The 21,651-nt window shown below is 40.2% G+C and overlaps 1 protein-coding gene across 1 annotated transcript in view; it reads right to left on the reverse strand.

The window, feature by feature from the left end:
- Nucleotides 1–21,651, reverse strand: part of LOC120857969 — a 119,240-nt gene that overhangs the window by 27,885 nt on the left and 69,704 nt on the right. The window contains exons 20-21 of the mRNA XM_040233890.1: nucleotides 4,377–4,482; nucleotides 3,721–4,035 (exon numbers count right to left, since the gene is read on the reverse strand). Of these exons, the coding sequence (XP_040089824.1) occupies nucleotides 3,721–4,035; nucleotides 4,377–4,482 (421 nt within the window). The remainder of the gene's footprint in view (nucleotides 1–3,720; nucleotides 4,036–4,376; nucleotides 4,483–21,651) is intronic.

The following is a 21,651-nucleotide window of genomic DNA, read 5'->3' on the forward strand; positions in this document are numbered from 1 at the left end:
GTGATGTCCATGTGTAGAGTCTTCTCTTGTGTTTTTAGAAGAGGGTGTTTGCTATGACTAGTGCATTCTCTTGGCAAAACTCTATTAGCCTTTGCCCTGCTTCATTCTGCATTCCAAGGCCAAATTTGCCTGTTACTCCAGGTGTTTCTTGACTTGCTACTTTTGCATTCCAGTCCCCTATAATGAAAAGGATATCTTTTTTGGCTGTTAGTTCTAAAAGGTCTTGGAGGTCTTCATAGAACTGTTCAACTTCAGCTTCTTCAGTGTTACTGGTTGGGGCATAGACATGAATTACCATGATATTGAATGGTTTGCCTTGGAAATGAACAGAGAACATTCTGTCGTTTTTGAGATTGCATCCAAGTACTGCTTTTGAACTGTGGTGTTGGAGAAGACTCTTGAGAGTCCCTTGGACTGCAAGGAGATCCAACCAATCCATTCTGAAGGAGATCAGCCCTGGGATTTCTTTGGAAGGAATGATGCTAAAGCTGAAACTCCAACACCTTGGCCACCTCAGGCGAAGAGTTGACTCATTGGAAAAGACTGAAGCTGGGAAGGATTGGGGGCAGGAGGAGAAGGGGACAACAGAGGATGAGATGGCTGGATGGCATCACGGACTCAATGGACGTGAGTCTGAGTGAACTCCAGGAGTTGGTGATGGACAGGGAGGCCTGGCGTGCTGCGATTCATGGGGTCACAAAGAGTCGGACACGACTGAGTGACTGAGCTGAACTGACTGCATTTCAGACTCTTATTGACCATGATGGCTACTCCAATTCTTCTAAGGGATTCCTGCCCACAGTAGTAGATATAATGGTCATCTGAGTTAAATTCACCCATTCCAGTCCATTTTAGTTCGCTGATTCTTAGAATGTTGATGTTCACTCTTGCCATCTCCTGTTTGACCACTTCCAATTTGCCTTGATTCACGGACCTAACATTCCAGGTTCCTATGCAATATTGCTCTTTACAGCATGAGACCTTGTTTCCATCACCAGTCACATTCACAACTGGGTGTTGTTTTTGCTTTGGCTCCATCCCTTCATTCTTTCTGGAGTTATTTCTCCACTGATCTCCAGTAGCATATTGGGCACCTACCGACCTGGGGAGTTCCTCTTTCAGTATTCTATCATTTTGCCTTTTCATACTGTTCATGGGGTTCTCAAGGCAAGAATACTGAAGTGGTTTGCCATTCTCTTCTCCAATGGACCGCATTCTATCAGACCTCTCCACCATGACCCGCCCATCATGGGTGGCATGGCTTAGTTTCATTGAGTTAGACAAGGCTGTGGTCCATGTGATTAGATTGACTAGTTTTCTGTGATTATGCTTAGTGTGTCTGCCCTCTGATGCCTCTCTCAACACCTACCATCTTACTTGGGCTTCTGTTAACTTGGACACAGGGTATGGACATTGGTGATGGACAAGGAGGCCTGGCATGCTGCAATTCATGGGTTCACAAAGAGTCAGACACAACTTAGTGACAGAACTGAACAGAGAGGCCCAGGTTAGGACCCCTAGTCTCCTCTGGCTGGGAGTTTTGTCCCAGGCTACACATTCTAATTAAAGCATTTTTATTTAATTGTTTGTTTTTGTTGCTCAGTCACTCAGTTGTGTCCGACTCTTTGTGACCCCATGGACTGCAGCATACCAGGCTTCCCTGTTCTTCACTATCTCCCTGAGTTTACTCAAACTCATGTCCTTTGAGTCAGTGATGCCATCCAACCATCTCATCCTCTGTTGTCCCCTTCCATCTTCAACCTTTCCCACCCTCAGGGTCTTTTCCAATGAGTCAGTTCTTCTTGCAGAGGAACTTCTTGTGGCCAAAGTATTGGAGTTTCAGCTTTAGCATCCGTCCTTCCAATGAATTGTTCATGGTTGATTTACTTTAGGATTGACTGATTTGATCTCCTTGCTGTCCATGGGACTGTCAAGAGTCTTCTCCAACACCACCATTCAAAAGCATCAATTCTTCAGTGCTCAGCCTTCTTTATGATCCAACTCTCATGTCCATAGATAACTACTGGAAAAAAAAAAACATAGCTTTGACTATATGGACCTTTGTCACAAATTAATGTCTCTGATTTTTAATATGCTATCTAGGTTTGTCATAACTTTCCTCACAAGGAGCAAGCATCTTTTAATTTCATAACTGCAGTCATAGTCTGCAGTGATTTTGGAGCCCAAGAAAATAAAGTCTATCTCTGTTTTCATTTTTTCCTCATCTCCTTGTCATGAAGTGATGGGACTGGATGCCATGATATTAGTTTTTTGAATGTGGAGTTTCAAGCCAGCTTTTTCACTCTTCTCTTCCACTTTCATCAAGAGGCTCTCCTCTGTTCCTCTTTACTTTCTTCCTTTAGGGTGGTGTCATCGGCATATCTGAGGTTATTGATATTGTTATATTAATTCTATGAGATTAAAAATTTAGAAAGAACAAGAAAGAAGTATTTCTTGTATTCTGTTTTATATACCCTGATACATGTGAAATATTCAAATATATGCTGAATAATCAATAGTTTTATACATATCAAGATAGAGACTTCTGAGATACAGTGCATCATTTTTATTTTCTACTTGATTTTAAAATTTAAATGGAAGAATAAGTGTGGGAAAACTCCAAGAAAACTATTAAATAGAAATCTGATGTGAGTGAAGATATTAAATATAATAAAGATATATCCTTGTCTAGTCTCTTGCTGTGTGCACATCCTGTGTCCTTAGGCACACGTAGCATCCTTCACACCAACACCTGGCCCCCCAGTGCTGCTCAGAGAACCTCACAGTTACCCTCATCAGCTCCCATTGCCATTTGTCTTCCTCCCAGCTACTATAAAACCTTTTCCACCTTCTTCAAAAGTTATATTTGTCCATGTACTCCAAATAAGCCTCCAAATGCAATTCTCTTACATCATTGAAGTCATCAAGTATAAACTATCTAATCTCTTATCATAAAACACAGAAATTCAAGTTTTCTTACCTCCACCTTTGACTTGTCAGTACATGGCTAAGTGTTCCTCCAAAGTTTCCTTTATACATATATTTTAAAGGAAAAATTTGAGAGAGAGACTTTTCTAGTAACAATGGAGGAATATATGAGTCAGAGCATTTCATCAACCGTTCTCAACCATCAAAGAACTATGAACATTTATGTCTAAATTTGCAAAGGAAACTTGAAATCTGGCACAAATCTATAAGAATCTCTGATCTGTTAAATGATATCCTCTGTAGGGATACCGTCTATATGTAAATGATATCCTCCTCTAGTAGGAGTAGCCTCCACTCATACTAACTTAGTGCAAAATAATGTCTCACATCGTTTGTACAGAAAAAAAAAAAATCACCCAGTAAAGTACATCCTAATTTTTATCCCTGCCTCTCATAGCCTTCCTGTGCAAAGAGAGTGTGTATATGGCTGTTAACAAATGTTTCACTTTTACAAAAAGTGAATTATGAAAAAAATTATGAAGATTTATTTTAACTGGGAGAATAAATAAAGCTATTTTAGTGTCAGGTAAGACCACTGGAGAAGAAAAGAATAGCAGAGACTTGTAAGAGGAAAGTATATGAAGCTCATTGCTCACAGCTACAGGGCACTCAGGGAGGATGGGTAGTTGTCTCAGTCTTCTCTAGCCCACCCGTCCCCATTGTCCCTCTGATCAGACACCAGCTTTCTTGGAACTTCCATTCTCCCAGCTGGTGGGCATGAACTGACCATACCTGAGCAGACGACTCCTGCATCCTCGCTATGATCGCAGTAGTGCTTCCCCCAGCCCCGGGAAGGGCACCTCCACACCTGGGACTCCTTTCCTGTGCACCTCACGTTGTCCAGCCAAATGCGCCCTGATCCCGCCCCAAAGGAAGAAGACACAGTGGCATCGAGGGCGTCTCCACAGCCCAGCTGCCTGCACACCACGCGGGCATCGTCCAGGTCCCAGCCGTCATCACAGATGGTGCCCCAGGAGCCCTGGTCAAGGATCTCCACTCTCCCGGCGCAGGGACCGCCCCCGTCCACCAGGCGGAGCTGTCTGCTGCCTGAGGAGAGAGAAATGGGACAATAGGGCGTTGACCTGGGGAATGAGAAGGGTCTTCTGTCCTGTGGGACCTTCACCTGAGCAGTAAGGGGGCGCTCTCCTCTGAGGCTGCAGACTCTGCTGATTCTGAAATGGAGTCATTGCACTGGGGCAGCAGCTGGGTCTGGTTTCTTATAGCAGTGACAAGAGAATTAATAAGGTTGAAAAATAGGAGGAAAATAAAACAGGAAATATAAAGTTGAAAACACTAGAGAGTAGTCTGAGACAGAAGGTGTTACAAGGTCATATCAGAGTAAACATTCTGATCTGTAGAGTTCTGCACAGCATCTGAGAAAGATTTACAGGAAATGTTGGTCTCTTTTCTCAGAGCAGTGAGTTCAGAGTCACAGGAACCAGTCGGCAGCTGGATGGATTCCTTACAAACCACACACAGTTTGATGCCGTTGACCTAAGAGTTAAAGGGGTTGATTAAAGGGAGTGGAGTCAGGAACTGGCTTCATCAGATGCCTCAGATAGCAATCATGAATCATCTACCATTAGAATCCTTCTCCTTGGTACAGTCATTCAGAACTGAAAAACAAATGGAATCTGAGATGTCTTGGTTTATCCCCAGAATATTTCACTTTCGGTTCTAAGCTTCAGACTTCAGATCTGGATACTTAGCTTCAAAAAAATGTGATCTTTTTGAGTGGATTAAACAATTTGCATGAGAGATGATGTCAGGTAACATTGATTGACACTGGCCAGATTCCATTGGGAATCAGAGAATGGTCTTCTGCTCCCCCAAACATACAACCCTTCCTTGGACTTTGTGTCAAGAATATCTGTTATTCAAATTTTGGAGTTATGTGATCTTGAGGGGGAAATAGTGTGTATGTGTGCTTAGTCGCTTTAGTCATGTCTGACTCTTTAAGACCTTATGAACTGTAGCCCACCAGGCTCCTCTGCCCATGGGATTCTCCAGGCAAGAATACCGGAGTGGCTTGCCACACCCTCCTCCAGGGGATCATCCTCACCCAGCGACCTAACCAGTGTCTTTTACCACTGAGCCACCGGCGAACCCTTCTAGTTCTATCACTGAGCAGAAATAAGTTATATTCCTGTCCTGAAAGCCTTTGAACAAATAACATTAACAGACTCAATGTATTCTTCTCTCCTTTTATACATAAAAGTGACGTAAAGAAAGGTTAAATAATGTCTATCAGTGCTGCACTTTAAGTAAATAATGAACTAGAGAATTAAACCTAAAATTTTCCACGTCCAGGGAGAATGGAGGAGTTCACAGCAGGCCAATGTGTCTTGCTGCGTCTTGCTGGATACAACTTTAAAAGCTGGAAAATGTTTTTTAAGAAACAGTAAATGTATTCGACATTTGTTAACACAACATGGACTAAATATGCTGAAATTCTAAAGAGTGGCGATTATTTCAATGTTAGTCCAGAATCTATAGCTTCTTTTTCTCTGTGGGAATTTGTCGATTCATTGCATAATTTAATGATTCAGAATCTGGGCTTGGGCAAGCAGAGGACTACTGTTGTGACAGGAAGCCAGCATAATTTGCGAGTTACCTGGTGCTGGAGTGACAAAACTAGAGTCTTGAGAGCCTCTCTCACACAGCATGTTTTCTCCTCAAATATCTGCCCAGTATATAAGCTGAGGAGGGCAGGAAGCTAAAGAACTACATAAAAAGACTGGAAAGCAGAGTCTTTATTATTCTCTTGGGTACTGAGCTACCAAAGAATCCAGGCTCTGAACTGAAATCTCTGCAAGTCCATGTCACAAGGACAGAAAAATCAGAGGTGGACTGAGTGCTACCAAAATGGCAATCCACACTTGTTACAGCTCAGTTTTAGGTTCTATTTAGATGTTTGAGTGACATATACCCCTTCTCCCTACTTGTCTAGAAAAACAAAGGGTACATCTTTACAAGTGTTAGAAAACGTATCAGGAATAGCTTACTTTTTCATATATAATTTATAGCACTCAATAAAAAATAACATGACATTTGACAAGATAGGATAACATGACAAATGATCAACGTGAAAAACAGAAGATAAGAGAGTGCAAAGACACACATGATAGAAATGTTGGACTTGGCAGATAAGGATTTTAACTATGATCAATGTATTTAGGGGAAAAGAGAGAGAGAATAAAAAGATGAAAAAATAACAAATAATCATTAATAAATAAAAATATCAAAGAAACCATTGCCAACCTTAAAAAGTGAATGAATAAGTTAAAATAATTTTAGATAGAACCCAGAATATAGTGACTTAGAGGAGTCCTAATGTGTTCCCTGGTGGCTCAGATGGTAAAAGCGTCTGCCTGCAATGCAGGAGACCTGGGTTCGATTCTTGGGTCAGGAAGATCCCCTGGAGAAGGGGATGGCAACCCACTCCAGTACTCTTGCCTAGAAAATCCCATGGATGGAGAAGTCTGGTAGGCTACAATCCATGGGGTCGCAAAGAGTCAGACACGACTGAGTGACTTCACTTTCACCTCTTTCAGAGGAGTGCTAAAGATGAGAGATGAGAAGCAGAAGAAAGAGGAGGAGGAGAGGGAGAAGTGATCTAGAGACAGAGAAACAGAACTACAGAAGTCATATTTGAAGATATAATGATAGATAATTTTTCAAAAAAATAAATGGAAGAGTATGAAAACCCCCACTCCTAGTAAAGCTGCTGAAAATCAAAAGGAAAAAGGGAAATCTGAAATAATAACAGATTTATTTAATACTAAAGGAAGAAAGAAAAGGAGAGAAAAGGGAACATAAAGCAGGTGGATCAATAAGAAAACAGAAAGAGAAGGAAAAAATTCCATTCACTGTGGCAATGAAAAAAATAAAATACTTAGGAATAAATCTACCTAAAGAAACAAAAGATTTATATATAGAAAACTATAAAATACTGATGAAAGAAATCAAAGATGACACAAATAGATGGAGAAATATACCATGTTCATTAATCAGAAGACTCAATATAGTGAAAATGAGTATACTACCCAAAGCAATCTATATATTCAATGCAATCCCTATCAGGCTACCAATGGTATTGGTAGAACAAATAATTTCATAATTTATATGGAAATACAAAAAAACTTGAATAGGCAAAGCAATCTTGAGAAAGAAGAATGGAACTGGAGGAATCAACCTGCCTGACTTTAGACTATACCACAAAGCTATGGACAGAGGTTCATGACACCATACAAGAGACAGGGATCAAGACCATCCCCAAGAAAAAGAAATGCAAAAAACCAAAATGGCTGTCTGAGAAGGCCTTACAAATAGCTTTGAAAAGAAGAGAAGCAAAAAGCAAAGGAGAAAAGGAATATATACCCATTTGAATGCAGAGTTCCAAAGAATAGTAAGGAGAGATAAGAAAGCTTTCCTCAGTGATCAATGCAAAGAAATAGAGGAAACAATAGAATGGAAAAGACTAGAGATCTCTTCAAGAAAATTAGAGACACCAAGGGAACATTTCATGCAAATATGGGCTCAATAAAGCACAGAAGTGGTAGGGACCTAACAGAAGCAGAAGATATTAAGAAGAGGTGGCAAGAATACTCAGAAGAATGGTACAAAAAGATCTTCATGGCCCAAATAATCACGACGGTGTGGGAAGCATCACCTCCACTACAAACATAGCTAGTGGAGGTGATGGAATTCCTCTCAATATGTCAACAAATTTGGAAAACTCAGCAGTGGCCACAGGACTGGAAAGAGTCCATTTTCATTCCAATCCCAAAGAAAGGCAATGCCAAAGAATGCTCAAACTACCACACAATTGACTCATCTCACACACTAGTAAAGTAATGCCTAAAATTCTCCAAGCCAGGCTTCAGCAATACGTGAACCATTAACTTCCAGATGTTCAAGCTGGATTTAGAAAAGGCAGAGGAACCAGAGATCAAATTGCCAGCATACATTGCATCATCAAAAAAGCAAGAGAGTTCCAGAAGCATATCTATTTCTTCTTTATTGACTATGCCAAAGCCTTTGACTCTGCAGATGACAATAAACTGTGGAAAATTCTTCAAGAAATGGGAATACCAGACCACCTGACCTGCCTCTTGAGAAATCTGTATGCAGGCCAGGAAGCAACAGTTAGAACTGAACATGGAACAACAGACTGGTTCCAAATAGGAAAAGGAGTACATCAGGGCTGTATATTCTCCTCCTGCTTATTTAACTTATATGCAGAGTACATCATGAGGAACACTGGGCTGGAAGAAGCACAAGCTGGAATCAAGATTGCTAGGAGAAATATCAATAACCTCAGATATGCAGATGACAACACCCTTATGGCAGAAAGTGAAGAAGAACTAAAAAGCCTCTTGATGAAAGTGAAAGAGGAGGGTGAAAAAGTTGGCTTAAAATTTAACATTCAGAAAACTAAGATCATGCTATCTGGTCCCATCACTTCATGGAAAATAGATAGGGAAACAGTGGAAACAGTGTCAGACTTTACTGGGGGAGGGCTCCAAAATCACTGCAGATGATGATTGCAGCCATGAAATTAAAGATGCTTACTCCTTGGAAGGAAAGTTCTGACCAACCTAGACAGTATATTAAAAAGCAGAGACATTACTTTGTCCACAAAGGTCTGTCTAGTCAAGGCTGTGGTTTTTCCAGTAGTCATGTATGGATGTGAGAGTTGGACTATAAAGAAAGCTGAGCACAGAAGAATTGATGCTTTTGAACTGTGGTATTGGCGAAGACTCTTGAGAGTCCCTTGGACTGCAAGGAGACCCAACCAGTCCATCCTAAAGGAGATCAGTCCTAGGTGTTCATTGGAAGGACTGATGTTGAAGCTGAAACTCCAATATCTGGCTACCTGATTCAAAGAACTGACTCATTTGAGAAGATCCTGATGCTGAGAAAGATTGAGGGCAGGAGGAGAAGGAGATGACAGAGGATGAGATGGTTGGATGGTATCACTGACTCAATGGACATGCGTTTGAGTAAAATCCGGGAGTTGGTGATGGACAGGGAGGCCTGGCGTGCTGTGGTTCATGGGGTCACAAAGTGTTGGACACGACTGAGCGACTGAACTGAACTGAACAAAGATACAGTCATCAAGACAGTATGGTACTGGCACAAAGACAGAAATATAAATGAATGGAACAAAATAGAAAGCCCAGAGATAAAGCCATGCACCTATGGACAACTTATCTTTGACAAAGGAGGAAAGAATATACAATGGATAAAAGACAATCTCTTCAACAAGTGGTGCTGGGAAAACTCATAACCAACTCTAAAAGAATGAAACTAGAACACTTTGTAACACCATACACAAAAATAAACTCATGCTGGATTAAAGATCTAAATGTAAGACCAGAAACTGTAAAACTCCTAGAGGAAAACATAGTCAAAACACTCTCCGACATAAATCACAGCAGGATCCTCTATGACCCACCTCCCTGAGTAATGGAAATAAAAGGAAAAGTAAACAAATGGGATATAATTAAACTTAAAAACTTTTGCACAACAAAGGAAATGATAAGCAAGGTGAAAAGACAGCCTTCAGAATGGGAGAAAATAATAGCAAATGAAGCAACTAACAAAGAATTAATCTCAAAAATATACAAGCAGCTCTTGCAGCTCAATACCAGAAAAATAAACAACCCAATCAAAAAATGGGCCAAAGAACTAAATAGACATTTCTCCAAAGAAGACATACAGATGGCTAACAAACACATGAAAAGATGTTCAACATCACTCATTATCAGAGAAATGCAAATCAAATCCATAATAAGGTACCATCTCACACCAGTCAGAATGGCTGCTATCCAAAACTCTACAAACAATAAATGCTGGAGAGGGTGTGGAGAAAAGGGAACCCTCTTACCCTGTTGGTGGGAATGCAAACTAGTACAGCCACTATGGAGAACAGTGTGGAGATTCCTTAAAAAACTGGAAACAGAACTGCCATACGACCCAGCAATCCCACTGCTGGGCATACACACTGAGGAAACCAGAACTGAAAGAGACACATGTACCCCAGTGTTCATCATAGCACTGTTTACAACACCCAGGACATGGAAGTAACCTAGATGTCCATCAGCAGATGAATGGATAAGAAAGCTGTGGTACACATACACAATGGAATATTACTCAGCCATTAAAAAGAATACATTTGAATCAGTTCTAACTAGGTGGATGAAACTGGAGCCTATTATACAGAGTGAAGTAAGTCAGACAGAAAAACACCAATGCAGTATATTAAGGCATATATATGGAACTTAGAAAGATGGTAATGATGACCCTATATGCAAGACAGCAAAAGAGACACAGATATAGAGAACAGACTTTTGGACCCAGTGGGAGAAGGTGAGGGTTGGATGATTTAAGAGGATAGCAATGAAACATGTATATTATTGAATGTGAATGTGAAATAGATCACCAGTTCAAGTATGATGCATGAAATAGGGCGTTCAAAGCTGGTGCACTGGGACAACCCTTAGGGAGGGGTTGAGGAGGGAGGTGGGAGGGGGGTTCAGGATGGGGACACATGTACACCCATGGATGATTCATTTCAATGTATGGCAAAATCACTACAATATTATGAAGTAATTAGCCTCCAATTAAAATAAATAAATTATTTTTTAAAGCAAATGGTAGATACCAACACATCAATATCAGTAATTGCATTTACAGTAAATAGATTAAGATAAAACAAAATTGACACACATGTTACTTGCATAATGCTCAACTTATATTATGAAAGCAAAGAAAGGTTGAAAGTAAAATGATGGAAAAAATGTACTAACTGTAAGAAAACTGGAGTAGCTATATCAATGTCCCAGAAAGTAGACTTAAGCCAAGATATACTAATTGAATTAAAGAGGGAATTTTCATGATTATAATGAGATGCACCCTTAAAAAGGATATTATAGACAACAAAATTCAAGAAAGGTAACAGAACATAGCTTTGAAATATACTTGACAGATTGAAAAGAAGAAATAGACAAAATCACAATCAAAATTTGGGATTATTACTGTATCTTTTTCAGTAGCATACAGACCAGACATGCAAAAAACAAAGAATACAGTAGATGTAGAACAACATAATCAGCACATTTAACTAAGTAACACATAGAGCAATGCACCCAACAATCCAAGAGTTCACATTATTGTAAATGCACTCAGAACTTTTACCAAAATGACCATATAATAGGACAAAATCTTTCACTCTTTGAATTCATACAGAGTATTTACTCTGACCACAGTGGAATAGAATTAAAAATTAATAAGAAAATATTGTTAGCCATCCTTATTTGGGGAAATTCAGCAACACCCTTCCAAAAAAACCCCTGAATCTGGGAATAAATTTAAAACTTACAAAATATTGTGAAATAATGATAATAAAGATTGATAATAATGATAATAAACACAAAATAATGATATGATAATAAACTCTTCTAATGAAATCCAGGTAGTGCCTAAGGGAAATTTATACCCCAGATTTAGAGAAGAGGAAAGACTGAAAGTGAAAAAAATGTAAGCTCCCAATTAAGAAACTAAGAGATGAGAAAGTCTAAAGGATGTAGAATGTTGGGGTTAATTTAAAAAGGAATAAAAATTAATGGAAAAGAAAGTAAGCATAAGATAGAAAACATAGAAGAAAGCCCTTTAAACATGGCTCATTGAAAATTGATGAACACTGAGCAATGCTTAAGAAAAGCAGAGAGAAAATAAAGTTAACAATTCCAAGAATGAAAAGGGACATCACTATGAATCATACAGATTTTTTGGTCATAGTTTTTGTGCTGTTGGTTGTTTGATTTTTGGCTGTGCTGTGGCTCGTAGTTCCCAGGTCAGGGTTGAATCTGGACTCATGACATTGAAAGCCCAGAGATTTAATCCCGGGATTGCATAGTTTTATTAATACAATTTATACGTTTAACATGGATAAGTTCATAGAAAGTGTCAATTTCTCCACAATCTTGACAACACTTAAGTGTCTTAAAAAAAAAAAAAAAAAAGCAGCCAGTCATTCTGACATGCTGCTGCTGCTGCTTAGTCGCTTCGGTCATGTCCGACTCTGTGCAACCCCATAGGTGGCAGCCCACTAGGCTCCTCCGTCCCTGGAATTCTCCAGGCAAGAGTACTGGAGTGGGTCGCCATTTCCTTCCCCACATTCTGACATGTGTGAGATGATATCTCTTTGTGGTTTTGATTTACATTTCTCTGATGATTGACAATGTCAAGCATTTTTTCATATACCCCATTGGCCATCTGTATATCTTTAGGGAAATGTCTATTCAAGCCCTTGATCAATTTTTTAATTGAGTTATCAGGTTTTGGGGGTTTTTTTCCTTGAGTTGCAGGAGTTCCTTCATTTTTTGGAAATTAAAACCTTATATCATTTGTGCTAGCTTGCTTTTTCACTCTGTTGATGTTTCCTTTGGTTTGTGGAAGCTTCTCAGTTTGATATATCCTCACTTGTCTATTTTTGCTTTGTTGCCTGTACTTTTGATATCATATCCATGAAATCATGAAACAATGCGTTTTTATTTTGTGATGGGGCTAAGATATCATATATCTAAAATGTAATTCCTATCTGGTGATGATGTTACACCATCATACATAGTAATATAAATTCAGATAAATAAATAAATTCAAAATAAGGTTTTGAATATTCTTTAGTGAAACTGCAAAATTATTTGCAGGAAACGAAACTTAATTCAATGTTGCTTTGAGATGAAGAATGGCATTTGAAACACTGCATTAGAGGCAGAAGTGAAAAAAGTAAAACATTATAGATTTGACCACATAACCCCCCATAAATATATACAACCTTAAAAATACATGCAAAAACTGGGAGAAATATTTACAAAAATAAGTAAGAAAAATAAGAAGTGTTGTTTGTTTACAGAGAGTTCCTATAAATAAATAAGAAGTTTTAAAACATTCTAGAGAAAAAATATTGATATATAAGATATCTTAAAACAGTAATATAGGAAAGAAGATAACTTTTTGTATATAGTGTTTATGTGGATTTAAAAAATGATCAATGCTCTTATGTCAAGACTATGAAGAAAATAATACTCTTTTTTAAAATTAATTATTTATTTGATTGTGCTGGGTCTCAGTTGCAGCATGCAAATTCTTACTTGTGGGATCTAGTTGTCTGACCAGGATTAGAACCCAGGTCCCCTGCATTGGGAGCACAAAGTCTTAGCCACTGGACCACAAAGGAAGTCCCCAAAATAATACTCTTTTAATTCCATTAATGTTGCTGAGAATATTGAAAACTACTGTGCTGGACAATTAGGCAATATAGAGGGAGGCCTTTAAATTGGCTATCTTGAGGAAAAAATAATGGCTTTTCTATTAAGTCAATGTAGATGTTCATAAGAACTTTATTACAACATTGTATTTGAAAATATTAATGTACAATAAATAGGATTAGATAAATAAGTTATGATTCATGGGATGATTGAAATACTGGCAACCATATAAATGGCATAGAAGATATTTTAATGAACAAAAAGAAATTTAAAATATATTATTTTGAAAGTGGATATAAAATGATATTGGAAGAAAAGCTATGACCAACCTAGAGAGCATATTAAAGAGCAGAGACGTTACTTTGCCAACGAAGGTCCATCTAGTCAAGGCTATGGTTTTTCCAGTAGTCATGTATGGATGTGAGAGTTGGACTGAGAAGAAAGCTGAGTGCTGAAGAATTGATGCTTTTGAACTGTGGTGTTGGAGAAAACTCTTGAGAGTCCCTTGGACTGCAAGGAGATCCAATCAGTCCACCCTAAAGGAAATCAGTCCTGAATATTCATTGGAAGGACTGATGCTGATGCTGAAGCTGAAGCTCCAATACTTTGGCCACATGATAAGAAAATCTGACTCATTGGAAAAGACCCTGATGCTGGGACAGATTGAAGGTGGGAGGAGAAATGGATGACAGAGGATGAAATGGTTGTATAGCATCACTGACTCTATAGACATGAGTTTGAGTAAGCTCCGGGAGCTGGTGATGGACAGGGAAGCTTGGCGTGCTGCAGTCCATGGGGTTGCAAAGATTCAGACATGACTGAGCGACTGAACTGAACCGATGATCCAGTCAAGTGTGTCTGTGTGTGTATGTGTGTGTGTGTGTAGGGACTGAGATTTAATGCAGAGATTGTGTTCAGAAAGAATATAAAGGGAGCTGGTATATCCTGCCTTGTACTTTAGAGACAAGTGCAAGCTCAGAAAATATTTAATGCTCTTTGGAATGATCATACCAAAGCTGAAATTGACAAGTATATGGGGGCAAACTCATGTGAACTGAGTTCCTTAGTGTGTGAATATGTGCTTTAATAATATGATGCTACAGAGCATTCTGAGGAAACCTGCTTGTTTGAGTGAAATGTGATTTCTCCTCAGCCTAATGAGAAAATCCTTCATTGCTCTTGTATCTGGAGAGGCCAAAGGGGAATCAGAGAGCCAATTTTATATTTCATTCAGAGAGTCTACCTCTATTCTTAACAGCCTGCAAAGCCTGAAAAAATGACAACCACCATTATAATATGTCCCGGAAGTTTCATTTTGTGGGTTTTTAAAGATTTTTTTTAATGTAAATCTATTACAATATTCCTGTTGTTATGTTCTGTTTTTGTTTTTTTTTTTTTTTTGGCTGTGGGGCATGTGAGACCTTAACTCCCCAACTGGGGGTCGAACCTGCACCCCTTGCATTGGAAGATGAAATCTTAACCCCTGGGAAGATGAAATATTAATGCCAGGGAAGTCCCCAACTAGAAGTTGAAAGAAATATAACAAGGGAGTGAAGAGCAGAACTTCTTGCTTCTTTGGGGTGGAATGGAGTTTCCCAAAGAAGAGAGACAGAGACTTCTGATGGGATGGGGGGCGGGGGCTTGAAATAAGGAGGGAATATGGAATCAGAAAGGGATGGAGAGATGAGCTTTGCTAAAGCAGACAGGACCAAGGGTTAACCTGGAAAAGCTGACTTTCCAGGCATGTGACTAGTTCATTCTAATTTCAGGAACTCAAAGCAGGTATCTTGGACTCTCCTGATTTAATGGTACAGTGAAGACCAGCTTTCATACAGCATCTGTGGGAACGACAAGTGAGAATATTCACCACAGGGACATTCACAAACACAGAGTTCTTGCTAAATATCTGACCCATTAAGATGTCACAGAAAAAGCTTGTGCTCTCCACTGAGACAGGGAAAACCTGACCTGCCTCAGTGGGGAACATCATCAAGTCTCTAAGACTAAATCCCTCTTCTGCCTTCAATGCATCAGGCCATTGATGGCACCTGCATTTGGTGTTAGTTTTTTTTTTTCCTTTGCACAGCGGGGTTGGAGAACCACTGATCCAAGAGGTAGGAAGGGAAAATATTACAGGCAGGAAGACAGAGTCCTGCCAAATCCTATGCTAGGGAAAGACTACAGAAAAGCAGAAAAACATCTGAGCTGTGGGTTGTTTGTGGGGAAGGAAAAGAAACTCAGAGTTCGAATGCAAATGCAGGGTTATCCAGAGGTGTGATTACAGTTTCTGCTGAGAGGGCTTTCCTCATAGAAAGGAAGATTTCCATATTTGCCCTCACCATACACACATACACACATATCATCACCACCATTACCATTGCTACCACCAAATCCAGCAGTCTGGCTTAGAGAGTGTGAGTTCTGTGGAGAGTGAAGTGAAAGTGTAAGTCACTTAATCATGTCCAACTCTTTGTGACCCCATGGACTGTAGCCCACCAGGTTCCTCTGTCCATGGAATTCTCCAGGCAAGAATATTGGAGTGGGTTGCCATTTCCTACTCCAGGGGATCTTCCCATCACAGGGATCAAACCCAGGTTTCCTGCACTGCGGGCAGACTCTGTACCATCTGTGCCACCAGGGAAGTTCTATGGACTCCTATCTAAAAAATCAACTTCCACTGGGCAGATTTATTACTGTTCACACATTTAGCCTATACATACTCTTCCAATTCACCTTTATCCATTCCCTTATCTCACATATACAGACAGACACACATGCACACACACATGTATTTTGTTGTTTAGTCATTAAGTCATGTCTGAATCTTTGTGACCCCATGAACGCCCACCAGGCTCCTCTATCCATGGTATGTCCTAGGCAAGAACACTAGAGTGAGTAGCCCGTTCCCTTCATTAGGGGGTCTTACCCACCCAGGGATAGAACCTGCATCTCCTGCACTGGCAGGCAGATTCTTTATCACTGAGCCACCGGAGAGTCCACACATATGTATGCATACACTTAAAGCATACATACATAAACACACATGTGCACACACACACACATGTCTACAGTCTAAAAGATCCAAAATACTGAACTGGTAGGGAAAGATGTAATATAAAGTATGGGAAGGACAGATCAGAGACCCAGACAGAGACAGTCCCTCAGCCATAATCCATTAGAGGAAAACTGAGAAGTGGTCAGATATTTTCTGAGCTGTTAGGTGTACTTGGAGAGGGCTAAAAACACGGAGTTAGGTCTGTGAATAGAATTTATATCTCTGCAGCATATTACTGCTTAACTTGAAAAACTGAGCCCCGAGGGAGAAAAATCAGCACTCACTGTCACTAAGGATCACATTTGGTTCAACAAATAGAAAGGTATTGTCCTTACAGTCCCACAGATCATTCCCCTAGAATCTTATGGCTAATCCAGTGTGTCTGCTGAATTTAAGAACACTTACCTTGAGCATGCGATAGGATGCTAAAGAGCAGACAGACAAGTCCCTGGAGAAAGCAATGTCCGCTCATGGTTCTCTGATGCTCTTGTCTTTGGGTAACAGCTTCAGTTTCCCCAAACTACATGACGAGTCCTCTGGGCCCTTAATGGAGGCTCTTACAGCAGGAAGGGGTTCATATAATCCCATCCCCTGACACTGCCATCTTCCGAGCCAATAGAAACGCTTTTTAACATCTTCTCTGCCATCAGACGCTATATAAAAGGAAACTTTCTGAAGTTCAAACACCAATTAGATGCTGAATCTTGAATATCTCCTTATATGAGATGCAAGGTTATCTGACGTCAGGTGTCATTCTGTCCGTTAAGCTGATGCAGAAAAGCTATGTTTAAAATATATGTATATGTGGCTTTCTTTTTCTCCATGCCAGGTGTCCGGATCAATGGCTGGTTCAGCTCAGCTGGTGGGGTCAGCCAGAAACACTTTCTGGGTCAGTTCTACCTCCTCTACCTCCTCAGGAACCCTGGGAAAGATGAGATTTGTTTCACTGGGCGGTCGTCTGCCGTGTCAAGTGACTGACGTATTGTGGCTGCAAAAAAACTAAGTAACTAATCAGTTCAGTTCAGTTCAGTTCAGTCGCTCAGTCGTGTCCGACTCTTTTGACCCCATGAATCGCAGCACGCCAGGCCTCTCTGTCCATCACCAACTCCCGGAATTTACTCAGACTCGCGTCCATCGAGTCCATGATACCATCCAGCCATCTCATCCTCGGTCGTCCCCTTCTCCTCCTGCCCCCAATCCCTCCCAGCATCAGAGTCTTTTCCAATGAGTCAACTCTTCGCATGAGGTGGCCAGAGTACTGGAGCTTCAGCTTCAGCATCATTCCTTCCAAAGAAATCCCAGGGCTGATCTCCTTCAGAATGGACTGGTTGGATCTCCTTGCAGTCCAAGGGACTTTCAAGAGTCTTCTCCAACACCACAGTTCAAAAGCATCAATTCTTTGGTGCTCAGCCTTCTCACATCCATACATGACCACTGGAAAAACCATAGCCTTGACTAGACGGACCTTAGTTGGCAAAGTAATGTTTCTGCTTTTGAGTATGCTATCTAGGTTGCTCATAACTCTTCTCTCAAGGAGTAAGCGTCTTTTAATTTCATGGCTGCAATCACCATCTGCAGTAATTTTAGAGCCCCCAAAAATAAAGTCTGACACTGTTTCCACTGTTTTCCCATCTATTTGCCATGAAGTGATGGGACCAGATGCTATGATCTTCGTTTTCTGAATGTTGAGCTTTAAGCCAACTTTTTCACTCTCCTCTTTTACGTTCATCAAGAGGCTTTTTAGTTCCTCTTCACTTTCTGCCATAAGGGTGATGTCATCTGCATATCTGAGGTTATTGATATTTCTTCCGGCAATCTTGATGGAGAGAACAAAAGGTCACGTGAGCACAAAATCGGGATAAAAAAGGTGAAAAATTCTTAAGTAAATGGAAAAAAAAGGTGAGATGAACCTCAAGGGGACCAGCTTACTGGCTTCATAGGGTGAGTCTTCCCCCGCTTCCATTTCTCCTTGGTGAGTGGAAGCCTTGTAAAGATCCAGGGCTCCAGAGACTCCTGAGCAGGGCTGCCCTTTTCCTGAAAACCAGTATGCCTTTCCTGTTCTCCATCTAAAAGACAGTCTTCTCTTCTCTGCACTGAATCAGTTGTGACCTCATTTCATCCTAAAGAATCAACTTCAGCCCCCAGTTTCCCCAAAAGGCCTGCTTACAACTATCTTCTTGGATCCTGACAAAGCTTACCCTGCTCCTAAAACAAAATTTCTTCAATAAATGTAGGGCTATTTTTCTTCTTGATTTTGTTTTGATATTGTGTTTTTTTAAAAAATGTATCCACTTTATCTAACCTGTTAAGTTTATTAGCATATAATTGTTCATAGTATATTTTTATTATCATTATAAGGTCTGTTGTATCTGAATGATTGCTTTCACTTTTGATATTGATCTTTTGTTTCCTTTTTAAAAATTATTTTTCCTATGATTTGGTCAATTTTACTAATTTTTGAAAACCCAACTTTTACTTTGCTAATGTTTGCTTTTATTTTTCTAGACATTTACCTTATTTTTTTATTTCTTTCTACTTGTTTTGGTTTCAGTTTGCTTAACCATGGTGCTGAAGAGGACTCTTAACAGTTCCTTGGACTGCAAGATCAAACTAGTCAATCCTAAAGGAAATCAACCCTGAATATCCATTGGAAGGACTGATGCTGAAGCTGAAACTCCAGTACTTTGGCCACCTGATGCAAAGAGCTGATCATTGGGAAAGACCCTGATGTTGGGAAAGATTGAAGGCAGAAGGAGAAGGGTGCGACAGAGGATGAGATGGTTGGATGGCATCACCAACTCGACGGACATGAATTTGAGCAAGCTCCGGGAGATGGTGATGGACAGGGAAGCCTGGTGTGCTACAGTCCATAGGGTCGTAAAGAGTCGGACATGACAGTGACTGAAGAACACAGCTTCCTGAGGTTAATCATTAATATTTTGATCTTTTCTTATTTCTTTTTTTGGGCAGTGCCATGAAGCATACAGGGTTTTGGTTCCCCTGTGAGGGCTCAAATTCATGTCCTCTGCAGTGAAAGCATGCAGTCTTAACCACTGGACAGCCATGGAAGTCATTCTTTTCTTATTTTCAATATAGGTATTTAAAACTAGGCAATTTCCTCTAAGCAAAGCTTTAGTAGGCTCTCACAATTGTTAATATATTTTCTTTTCACTATCACTTAATTCAAGATATATCCTAAAAATACTTGTGATATATTCTCTCCTTTTGGATAATTTTTTAAAGTATTTTTAAATTTCCCACTATTTGTGGTATTTCTAAGTATATAATTTTTTAAATTTGTTTTTTATTGATCAAAAATGCAAGAAGTAGAAAGCATTGGTGAGGATGTGGAGAAAAGACAACCCTCATACATTGTTGGTGGGATTGTAAATTGGTGCAGCAACTTTGGAAAACAGAATGAAGATTCTTCAGAATTTGCTATACTGTCAGAGTGATGGAGATGCCTGTTGACGTGGTAACTGAAACCAGTTTGGACATGATACTCTGCAAAGATGAGACTTCCCTTCCATGGCAAAATGCATATACCCTAAATCAATCACACAAATCAATTATCATCGTATGGTTACCCATGATATACCCAACAGTAAGAATACACAGATCCAAGGATCAGTGGAAATTGGAATGATTATGCTTTTATTCTCAAGGTCCACTTGAGGAATTTGGGCTTCCCATATTCCAAGTCTAGGCTTTATGGATTTAGCTCTGGTTCACAGAAGGAAAAGTGATTTTACCAGGGGACACACACAGTAAGTGTCACCTTAAACTTTAAGCCATGACTGCTTCCCAGTCATCCTAGGATCTTCATGGCAAATTATCAACAAGCAAGTAAACAATAAGCTTTTTTCAATGCTAGAATACCCTAACCATCAGAAGGAGAATTGCTGCATAACGGGTATAGGCAAAAACCTATCTGAAACCCAGGCAATCTATTTGGGATCTCTTGGCACTCCCTTGCTCTATTTTGATAATAAATATGAGTGTACCAGCCACAGCCTGAGAAGTGTATAGTGGTCAGGGTTTCAGATCTCCCAGGGTGAGGGTGTAGACCACTCCACCAAGTAAGCTGCCTAGACCAGCAGAGGTGCTAATAGATAGTGAAGGAAATCTAGAATATGGTAAATCAGGGAAATGATGATTTATAGCTGTGGACGCAACACCCAACTGCAGTGGTGGGGTCTGTAGCTTGTCTTAACTAAATTTCCTCTTGCAAGTTACCCCGGAAAAAGAAGAAGCATATAAAAATCCAACGAGAATAAACTCTCAAAATTTACTGTAAAATATATACTTAACTTGGGCTTCCCCAGTGGTGCAGTGGTAAAGAATTCACCTGCCAATGCAGGAGATGCAGATAGGATCTCTGGGTTGGGAAGATCCCCTGGAGGAAATGACAACCCACTCCAGTATTCTTGCTTGGGAAATTCCATGGACAGAGGAGCCTGGCAGGCTACTGTCCAGGGGGTTGCAGAGAGTCGGATACTACTGAGTACACCCACACAACGTACTTAAGTTAAATAATGAAGTAAATGAATTAAAGGTACAAAAATGAATGAGCAATAGGAAAGGATGGATGCCGTGGTATGACCGTCTGTCTGGCGGAAGTGTTTGCTTCCCAGGAGCTATGGGTGATGATGGCCGTTCCTTTCTTGGAGAGCATCCTCATTCAATGACTCTTTAGTACACAAATATATAAATTCAATCCCTTTCCCTCCACTTAGGACAAATATAAAGGACCACTCCAGCTCACCATGGGGTTAACTGAGCCTTTGCGTGACTGCAGGATAGTTCAACTTCTCCCTCTGTTCAATCTGCCTCATTTGGTTTCTGTGCCAGGGCAGAGAGTCCTCCCCAGAGGCCAGCACTTGCTACTGTAAGAAGACAACAAAGGAGAAAAGGATCCTGCAGTGAAGTGTAGTGGAGAGGCCTGAGTTCTGGCTTGAAACTCTGTACAGGAGAATTCATTTTGAAAGCTTGGAGGATGAGGTATGTACTGGGTTGAATAGTGCTCCTCCATCCCCATTCATGTCCAACCAGAACTTTTGAATGTGACCTTGTTTAGAAATAGTGTCTTTGTAGATGTAATCACAAAGGAGATCAAGCCAGTCAATCCTAAAGGAAATCAACCCTGAATATTCATTGGAAGGTCTGATGCTGAAGCTCCAGTACTTTGATCACCTCATTCGAAGAGCCAACTCATTGGAAAAGACCCTGGTGTTGGGAAAGATTGAGGGCAGGAAGAGAAGGGGGTGACAGAGGATGAGATGGTTGGATGGCATCATCGACTCAATGGACATGCATTTGAGCAAACTCCAG

This window comes from Oryx dammah, unplaced genomic scaffold (assembly GCF_014754425.2).
Source record: "Oryx dammah isolate SB20612 unplaced genomic scaffold, SCBI_Odam_1.1 HiC_scaffold_29, whole genome shotgun sequence".
In the NCBI taxonomy this organism is placed as follows: Eukaryota; Metazoa; Chordata; class Mammalia; order Artiodactyla; family Bovidae; genus Oryx; species Oryx dammah.